At 38.7% G+C, this 10,202-nt stretch overlaps 1 protein-coding gene across 20 annotated transcripts in view; it reads left to right on the top strand.

The window, feature by feature from the left end:
* The window catches only part of nfasca (neurofascin homolog (chicken) a), a 252,025-nt gene extending 242,075 nt beyond the window's left edge, over window positions 1-9,950 (top strand). For 19 of the 20 annotated variants that reach the window (XM_047348117.1, XM_047348116.1, XM_047348120.1 and 16 more), the window contains one exon: window positions 4,741-9,950. In XM_047348117.1, coding sequence (XP_047204073.1) covers window positions 4,741-4,969 — 229 coding nt within the window. In that variant the 3' untranslated portion in view covers window positions 4,970-9,950. The remainder of the gene's footprint in view (window positions 1-4,740) is intronic. The other variant, XR_007035485.1, reaches the window with a different exon arrangement.
* The last annotated feature ends 252 nt before the right edge of the window (window positions 9,951-10,202 follow it).

Raw genomic sequence — 10,202 nt, forward strand, 5'->3', positions numbered from 1 at the left:
GAAGTTTCTTGTGGCTCTTAGTCGGCTTTGGCTGGTCTTGGAACATGTTGGCTGTTCTAGATGATATTCGTTTAGCTTGTGATTTTAACTGGAGCCACTTTGAGAAGTCTGACAGTATAAATGTCTTATCAGTCCCAGTTCTCAGTATACCATGGTTTACGCTTTACTCAATGAAACTATCTCTGTAATTGGCTGGCAGTTTGCTGAGCAGTCTATCGACATGAGAACCACATTTTTCTTCGTAGTCATTTTCACACTTTCCCACCAACTCTTGCACGGACAGGGCGAAGTTGTCAAATGCATCTGGATCTCATATCCTTATTGGAGGTGAGTTCAAAATGGCTCCCAGCTCACTCTACACAAGCTGTCAGGGTTGTCCTTATTTATCTTGAAGTGCCTGTAATGCTGATGTATACGGCATGGAGTCATACATATAGGCTTGTGCCAGTATGTGGGCACTTGGTAGCTTTAAATGTTCCAACAGCACTTGATACTTAAACAGCTTGGTGAGATGGTCACGTGAGCCTAGTAGATTATCTAGAGCCATTTTGAGCAATGCAAAGTCTGACTCTTTTCCAGATGTGAAATGTGGTAAAGCAGGCTTTTGAAGTCCATTTGAAGTAGCTATTAGTAGCTCCATTAAATCTGTACCTAGTGCAACTACAGAGCCTAATGAAGGGGCTGTCACCTGTTGTAGCAGATGTGGCATGATGGGATAAGACTGACGCTGTGGGACAGCACCTTGTATCATGGGCTGTTGCTGTGGGTAAAGCAAGGGCATTTGCAGCACTGGAGCTTGTATGTAGGCTGCTGGTTGCCCGCTGAGTGGAGCAATGGAATATGCTCCTAAAGCTAGTGGTGCAGCATGATGTAAGAAGGCGCCTGATGAATATTTTGCACCTGGTGAAAGGACTGCAGCAGAGGGTATTGTCAGACGAACTATTGTGGGGTATGTCAGTTGTGTTTTGATCAGCAGACTTGGAGTGGCAGGCAGTTGGTCCTGAGGAGCAGACTGGACATAAAATGATGGTGGCATGGTTGAGATAGGAGGATCAGCTGCTTCTGTGTAAGGTGGTGAAGCATTGGCTGTGGGAGTAAGGGTGGAGGTCTAGGTAGTACACCTGTGTCCTCAGCTGAGGGCCTAACATTGAACTCAAGTTCGCTGCGTGGCCTAAGGTGGACAGGGCTACCTATACCCTCTTTCAGGAAAGATGTAATGAAAGTAGCATTCTCTAATTCCATCTCCTTTTCCTTCAGTTTACATTGCAGCATTAACTGTCTTGTAGTGCTCTCTTTAGCCTTTAATGCCATCTCTGCCTCTTCATCCAGTTTACGTCTCTGTATTTCTTGTTCTCTTAGAAGTTCTTCCTTTCTACTGAAGGGTTCACGAGCTTCTTTGTCCAGAAGCTGGTACTGTTCATCAATTAGGCTCTCTTCCTTTATCTGTCGCTGCACTTCAGTTAACTCCATGCATTTTACTCTCTCCTCCAGTACTGCAATCTGTATGTCCGATAACCTATCAGTTATGGACTTCATAGTTGACGAACAGGCACTGCACTGGGACTTGGCTTTACCTAGCTGAGAGCCAGCTCTGCTGCGTTGAGATGGTGATCGGCTCTTGTGGGATGAAGTTCTTCTATTGATAGTAATGGCTCCAGTATTTGTGGATGCAGCCATTGATGGTCAATCAGTAGATTGGGTTCCAGCTGGTTAATATCCAACTTTATAGTCATCAAGGTACGCTGGTAGCTGTCTCTCCCGCTGGGGTCTAGGACGTACGGCTGGGTCTGGAGATGGATGTCCAGACTCCATTTGTCTTTAGATGACAATCTTATCTGGCTTGAAGGACCATGTGATAGAGTAGGAACTCTTCAGGTTATTTGCTGATCAGATAGTATCCTAGGACAGCTACTTCGGTCAGAAAGTATGGGCACAGAGAGACTTTCAGCTCACTTTAATGAGCTCACACTCAGTTTAATAGGTCTTAAGGATTATGCAGTCTCTGGAGTCCTCTAGTGGTTAAACAGAGTAAGTGCAGTAGCAAAATATACCACATAGCTAATATGAGCCATTTGAGGGTTCGATGTCATGTTACAACCTAACTCAAAACACCATGACAGGCATATACATGAATTAAGGAGGATAATATAAGCAACATTCAGGACTTACTAGATATGGTATGCTATGCCCTATAGAATGAAATTAAGGTAACAATTGAAGTCAGTTCACTCCTATGCCCCTGCTAGATGCACTCACAAAACATGCAGACTAACTAAACATATATTAAGATGCAAAACAAACCTATAATGTACTTTTACATAAACTGCAGTGCAACAGATTGCAATAAACTCACGTTTTAGTCAGGAACGCACATGGGCTGGCCGCCATTACCATAAACCTGCACCAACTACAGACACAGCACCCTTAAGAGGAAGTGACGTCACAGGCTGCATCGCGAAATTAAGAGCACAGGAATATTACAAATAAAACTACAACAATTAAACTAACAACCACTAAACCCTTTCCGACAGGCATACAAGACAAAACAAAAAAGAGAAAAAAATCAAGAACAAAACAGAAAATACACAAAGACACCATACCCACCCATAGCTTCCTCAAACGAAGCTGGGCTACTTTCACACTGACCTGGGGCCACTGGCCAGACAACAACTATTTTTACAAAGCACCTCTGAGACACCAAAAATTACATTATACCAGTTATTTTAAAGTTGCAAATGTGATTAACATACTGATGTCCCCCATCTACTCATGTTCATTGGTGATAAAGTTGTTTGCTTCAGCAGGAGTGTTAAACACTCCTACCTGTTCTTGATAGTGAACGTGAAGCCGCACAGACAAACAAAGACAATGCTCAATGCTTTTCTCCCGTAGCACTCGTACCTCCTTGAAGCTACGTCTTTTCTCCATGATATCTGCGGTATAATCAGAAAAAATGAAGACACGCTTACCACCATATTCCAATGTATGCTGTCGGCATATACGAGGAATCTTCTCTTTATCCTGGGCACGGTGCACACAAGCGATAATGGTACGTGGTTCAGAGCCTTGCGCCAGCTTAGGCTGAAAAGTGCGGTGCACCCTGTCGATGATCACAGGCTGATTGAAATTCTCTGCTCCGAGTACTTTGGGAATCAAGTGGGATACAAAATCAGTTGGACTTCCCTTTTTTTCCCCTATACTTACACCCACTATTTTAATATTGTTACGTCTCAATCGCCCCTCTAGATCGAAGAGCTTAAAGCGGAGAAGCTTATTTTTCTGTTCATCAGCTCATCCAGTTTTATTTCCAAGTGCTGAATGCACTGACCGTGGTCTGCGGCCTGGTTTTCCATTTCATTAATTTTCTTGGCTATCTCCAGCTGGCCGAAGGCAAGGCCTTGAATCTTGTTTTCGAAGTCATCAAACCGGGTGCTGATAGATCAGAGGGTGCAATTTTATTTTTTTTCGACATAAGTTGTAACTCATCATCCTTCTTGTCGTTGTGCAGCCTAGCCTGCTAGTGGCTAGATTTAGCTGTAGTCTCTTCCACTTGGTGTCTCCTTCCCTCACTCTTTTTGTTCATTGTGGGACTTCAAGGCAAGATGCAGCATGCTCAAGAGGTTAATAAAGGTCCGAACACAGTACTGAAGGTACACGTTCTGGTAAATATGAACTTTAAGAAATAAAAGTTGAGGTGCCCCGAATAGCACGTCTATTCCTTAGCTATCAAACCTTTTCACTGCTCTGTTTGCCAGCTGTTCAAATTTGACCAAAGAAAACCTTAGTATGTTTGATAACCTTCATTTTGAACAAAGAAAAACAAACAAACTTCATGGATTATACAGCCCTTTTGCATCTCATCAGTATATTTTTTGTGATGCTCCTGCGAGTGTAGAACTGCGAATGCAAATGTAGAAATTAGAGACTGTGGTCTTTATCCAGTTAGAACAGAGAAATCTAGATATGCTCTAAAGTCTAAATATGTTCTGTACTGAAATATATTTTTGTAAATGCCATACTCAAGACTCAAGGAAATTATTTGTGTGTTTACTCCGTCTTCTATAGATTACAGTGAGTCATTTCAAAAAGATTGTTGGGGAATGGTAATTTGGACTAGTTGTAATTTCCCAACTCAAAAAGTTAAGATCTGTTGAGATATGAGGTCTTTGATGGTTTTGCAGTATTGTTTGTGATAGAACGTTTTGCATTGGTATTAATCCCCCCTTTATCCCACGATGAACTATATACTGGGCCAGAGTAATAGAGACAGTAACATTTTTTTTAAATACTGACGAATGAGGTTTGACATCTGTATTTAACTGGGAAATATTTTCAGAAAGTTGAATGATATTCAGATATTTATTCTATGTCAAACCATTCCTATTTAGCTCTGTGTTTTGGGGTATCTTGACATGGCGTTGGATTAGTAAATAGGACATAAGAAGGGGCAATGTCTGGGAATAATTTACTAAACAATGTACCACTTTAATGAATTAAATTATAAAGAAAATATAAAGAAATTTTTGATATGTATCTTATACAAACAGAATACTTGGAATATTCTTAACTTGGTTAGCATACAGAGAACCGCAGCCCATAAGGATTTGGCCAGTGGGTGTGTAGTTAATGTGTTTAGACATGTTCTGCATGATGACAGGACTCAGTAGAACTCATTCTAGAAGCATTTGGGTCTGTGTTAGATTAATATTTTAATCTTTAAACTTTATGTTTGTATTGCAGCAGCGATGAGGACAACAAGCCTCTGCAGGGCAGCCAGACTTCACTGGATGGCAACGTAAAGGAAAGTGATGACAGCCTTGTGGACTATGGGGAAGGAGGCGATGGCCAGTTTAACGAGGATGGCTCTTTCATTGGTCAGTACACAGTGAAGAAGGACAAGGATGAGACGGAGGGAAATGAAAGCTCTGAGGCCACCTCTCCTGTCAACGCCATCTACTCGTTGGCATAGCAGAGCAGCGGTGCGGTGCAGAACTTGACACTCTCTGATTCCTGTTAAACACCTCTCCGTACATAATACACACACTTGATTATTTGAATATCTGACACATGGTAAAAGCAGGAGGGCCTGTCTCGAGACTGTACAGGCTCTCCTGAAGAGATAAAGACAAGGAACATTGGGGTAATCGTAGACCACAAGCCTTTAATTTCTGTTTCCAACGCTGATAACATGATCAATCAGAAGTTATCTTTGGACAAAGAGAATGAGAATTCTCCCCAGCACCATCTGCTCTTTATCCACAAAAACTTGAAGTGTGCCTTCAGGGCAACTTTGGAGGCATAACCAAGTAGTCTTCATTTTCTTCCGGTTATTTGTTTTATTTTTGTTTCCCAGTCATTTCCCTGCTGCTGTGCCTGAGATGTTCTTCTGCGTTGCATCCCGCTGAATCAGACAGTGAAATAAAATCCCTCCTGTGTCCAATCTGACCCCTTCCTGTGACATATCAGCCTCTCACTGGTAATCTCAACAGGATGCTGGCAGATATGTTTATCATATTGATAGTTGCGCAATGAACAATTTTAATTTTTTTCACAGCTGGTAGATGATGTATTGAATCCTAATGAATGCTGTACACAGTCCTGGCACACATTTTAGTGCCCCTTGAAACTATGCACAACCTCCATAACATTTTGAGTTAAATCTGGTTTATAAAAAATATGCTTTGGGTGTCTGTTAACCATCTTAATTCTGAAAACATGTTTTTTTTATCAACATGTTTGTCTCCAATGTTCAATCCGATGTTTTAACCCAGACGTCTTGTTAAAAAAATCCAGCACCTGCACAGGCTTCAGCCCCTCCTACATTCTACTGTAAAAAAGTGAATTTTGATGAGAAAAAAACTCTTACTTTGGAGCATGGTAGTAAAACATGTGCACTATATAGAAAACAGAAAAGGTAGTTTAGCAAGAAACACCAAAAGATCAAACCCAGTTAATTCCCTCATAAGCAAGCAAGCTACCATTGCATTGATATGAGATCGAACAGCTCTGCTTCTTTGTAGCCATCATGGTTTTATTATTATTTTACTTTGAGTTCAGATATGTTGCACTCTATTATTGAAATATCAAATTTGATGTCGCAACCAGATTTATGATTGAAAATGGAATAAGCATCTCTATTACATACACATGCATGTTTTAGATGGTGAAAGCAGACCTTTGGGTTTAGGGATTTTTGCTCATTCCATTTAATTTTAAAATCCAGGGTCTCTATTTGCTTCTTAAACATGAATAGAGCAAATGAACCACATGTGTCCACACTTAAATTGAGCTATTGCTGCTTAAATGCATTAATTTGCTTTTTAGCCAATAATCAGATGTTTGTCTCTACTATAAACCAAACAATATTAATTTCAAGATGCTGAGATATTATTACATCACCAAGACAAGTCATGGCACAAGATTTTTATAATTGTGCATTACATTACCAGGCTACACATGACCTGTAAAATCATTAGTGTTCTGTCTTAACATCCAGCTTTTTGAAAGGACCCACACCTCAGTTTTTTCTGCTCCTCTTTAATGATGTTGACATCATAGTAGTACTTTGTTTTCATGCTACCATTAAGTTAGATTATTTATAGTATGATTGATAAATTCAAAGCCTGCTTTAAAGATACAGATGTTGGTACAGTATATATTGCTCTGTTTTTGGTGAGGTAGGCCTTAGAATCATATTTGCTCAGTATTTCACAGGTATGCAAGATCATGATTGGTTGACTCCAAATTCAGTTAAAAACTTGTCAACAGTTTGGTTTTAGATTTGTTTAAATATTTGAGTATTTGGTAACTGTGTACCCATTTAATGCATTAATTTGCTTGAGACCTCAGAGTGCTGTTCTTTCCACTCAACAGCACTATTTAACTCTTGAAAAATGAAAAATTACATTGATTTTTAGTTAGCTTGGCACTCTGTGTAAATATTTATTTATGTCTATTGCAGAAATATTATTAATATTAATTCCACATTATATTCATATTTAATTCAACAATAAATGTACACACTTTTCCTTTTATTGTGGCTGCATTTCATGTCAGAAATAGAAACTCACCAAAAAATAAAAATAACTTCATAAACATTTTGTCCTTTTTTGTTGTTGTTGCTGCAGTTCAGAAACGGCCATAAATATTAAAATGTCAATGAAATTTCTGTCTGTTGTTCTGCTCCTATTGTTATCATCATGTATCCATGTTCTTTCTGTGTTCTTATATGCTTTTATGTAATGTAAGCCCTCCCCGCCGTACAGAAAATCTATTCTTGTTTACTGCTTCAAATTTATTCTCGTGCAATTTTTAAATATTTATTTATTGTTTCTCCCCATCCATATTTTTATCTAGAAAGACAAAATGGAGTCACTTATTTGTACCCCAAAAACAATTCCCAGGTTTCATATTAAGCCTGCCAAGCAGCACTGACAGACTAGTTCTACTCTGAGAAGTAAAATGGTTATTATTGTGATAGATGTTTCCATCTGTCTTTTACAGCATTTATGTGCTCTACACCAATTTTTAATATATCATATCATACAATATCATATGATTCCTTGGCAAAGCAGTCCTCCATTCAGTGTTAGTTAAAGAAGCAAATCATCTCTCTGGCTGTTGACTCAATCAATTATTAAGTACATTTTGCACTTGTATTAAGACATACTGCACTTCATCAGCCGTTATGTCTGACTTATATGTGATTTTACTGGAAACACCCAGAATATTCTTCCAGAATCTCTTCAAAACCACAAAACGTTGACTGCTCTTGCAGCTTTGCTGTCGTCACTTTATTTAGTAAATGTTAGAAATGCACATTCTTCCCATCCATGTAGGTCGGTAGATACCTTCTCTGCCAACTGCCTGGCTGTTCTCACCTACTTATTTTATTTACATCATTATTTGCACGTGTCTATACTTACTAAAAGGGTCTAAAATTAAATTTCCTTTTTTCACTCTTATTCCAGTCAATGTTATTTAGTTGCTTACTTTCCTGATGCATCAGCATATATCATAATCTGAATTGCTACAGCAGGTCTATGCCGGCTCCTATGTTTGTTAAAGTTGGTAATAAGACCAAGTATAGAACAAGATCTGCTGACAAATTACCTAACGTCACAGCCAAAAATGAGAATTTTGCTCATAATTTCACAGTTGTTGTTCCCTTACTAGTCACATATCTGCAGGAACCTATGCAACTGAATACTTTCAGCTGCTTTGCTTACTCTGAGAAGGTTTGCTGTAAAACAAACTACTCATGCACATGCAGAACTGTGAGGAGGTGATCGTTGGACTCAAACACATATTCCTGTGACAGACTGCCTCCCTTTTCTCCCATATTTCAAAACAAAATAGGAGATTGATTTAAAAATATCCACATTATCTAATATATGCTAGAATCCAAATTTTCTCCTGTCTTTGTGAAGTTTTAATTAGTTGGGTAATGTCTTGGATGCTATTGTTCTGTGGTGTTTTTTTCATTTTAAACAGACATGTTGAAAAGCATGAAGCTGGATCTGATATAGAAAGTAAGGGAAGGAAAGCCCAGAAGGATCAAACAGAAACTCAGAACGTTAGTTGGAACTTTCTCTGTTGACCTGTTCTCTTTCGTCTTCGTAAAGGGGACATATCATGCTTTAAAATCTTTCCTTTTCACACTGAAATCATTCAGTTGCTGTCTATATAAGGTGGAGCTTCAATACTTTGTTCTAAACTCATTGTTATTTATACTCATTGTTATTGCAGCCCCACAGGCTCCTCTTTTACCCCTGTTCTGATTTGCAAGTGCAACTCGTTTTGGTGCCGTCTCTTTAAATGCTGTTGAAGGCACTTCACACCCCGCCTTCTCAAGATCAAAGTTTGATAACAATTATCTAGTGCCGCAGAAACAAGACAAAACTGAAAAACAATGGAAAACTGTTTATGTAATAATACAATTTAAAATGCATAGTATAGTTATGTCTTCAAGGAGCTAAAAACAGCACACAGCGCTAACATAAGCAGAAGGCACGATGCTACTGCAACAAAACAATGGCCATATATATGTCATATCAACAAACAATAAATTTATGTCTACGATAAATTTTGTCATAATTTTAGTTATTTGCAGTTTGCTGTTTTTGCTGTGCCCGTCATTTCCATAGACAGAACTGACCGCTTAATCAGATTAATTCTTTCAGTAAATCCTGCTTGATACTGGAGGAGATTGCTGATAGCACTCGTCCTTGAAGAGGGGGAAATAGGAATTTCCCCATTGATGTGGGAACATCAAGAATAAAATTGTGTGGGTTTATACACCCAAGAGTCGAACTGAACTTATCCTCTTGCAGCGTAGGCATTCTTGGACGACAAAATTGCAGAGATAAGTCAATATGGTGGATATGCGAAATTGATCAGCCTGAAGTCCATGACCCCATTTAGCTGTTCCGCAGCAAATACTGTGATGTTACAGTTGGAAAAACGTAACAGATGATAGAGAAAACTGAACGAACTGAAAATTATGACCCAAAGAGAATATAAAGATATCTTCACAGCACCTGGAGAGACTAAATTCAATTTTTCTGCACTCTACATATTCCAAGTACACAACAAAATGTATTTGAGGGCTAAAAAAGTGGATTTTGCATGATATGTCCCCTTTAATATATGGTCTTTCAGATTTTTTTTCCCTTTCTTACAAAAAATGCTTTAAACTTAAAATACACCTTTGAATTCGGATTTTGTAAATGTCTGATCAAATACTGTTTGGCTTTTTATAAACTGTCATATTTGCATCTCTTTATTATTATGTGAACCACAGCAGCTTGTTAAAGTCTTGCTTCAACATGCAAAGTAAAGAGTTTGTAAAGTAATCAAAAAAATGTATACTCACCATATATGCGTGTATGAGATGTTGCAACGTCTGCTAGCAACAACGTCTTTATAGTAAAGCTATCTCCTTTTCTCTACCTCTGACTTCTGATTTATTTGGTCCTCTGAGATTTTGTTTTATTAATCCTCATCTTTTCTGAGGATGTGGGGTGGGGGCCTTTGGTTGTTGCTCAGTATTATTGGGGGTTTATTTTAAACCTTACATTGGTTTCTATGTCATATGTCAGGTTAACCATTATATTTTGTGGTTTCTCCTCATGTAAAGCACGGTTATATCCCTCTGTGCTAATCAGACTTTGGATTTAACAAACCAAGCATACTGCAGCATA

The sequence above is a fragment of the Girardinichthys multiradiatus genome, chromosome 20, assembly GCF_021462225.1.
Source record: "Girardinichthys multiradiatus isolate DD_20200921_A chromosome 20, DD_fGirMul_XY1, whole genome shotgun sequence".
NCBI lineage: Eukaryota > Metazoa > Chordata > Actinopteri > Cyprinodontiformes > Goodeidae > Girardinichthys > Girardinichthys multiradiatus.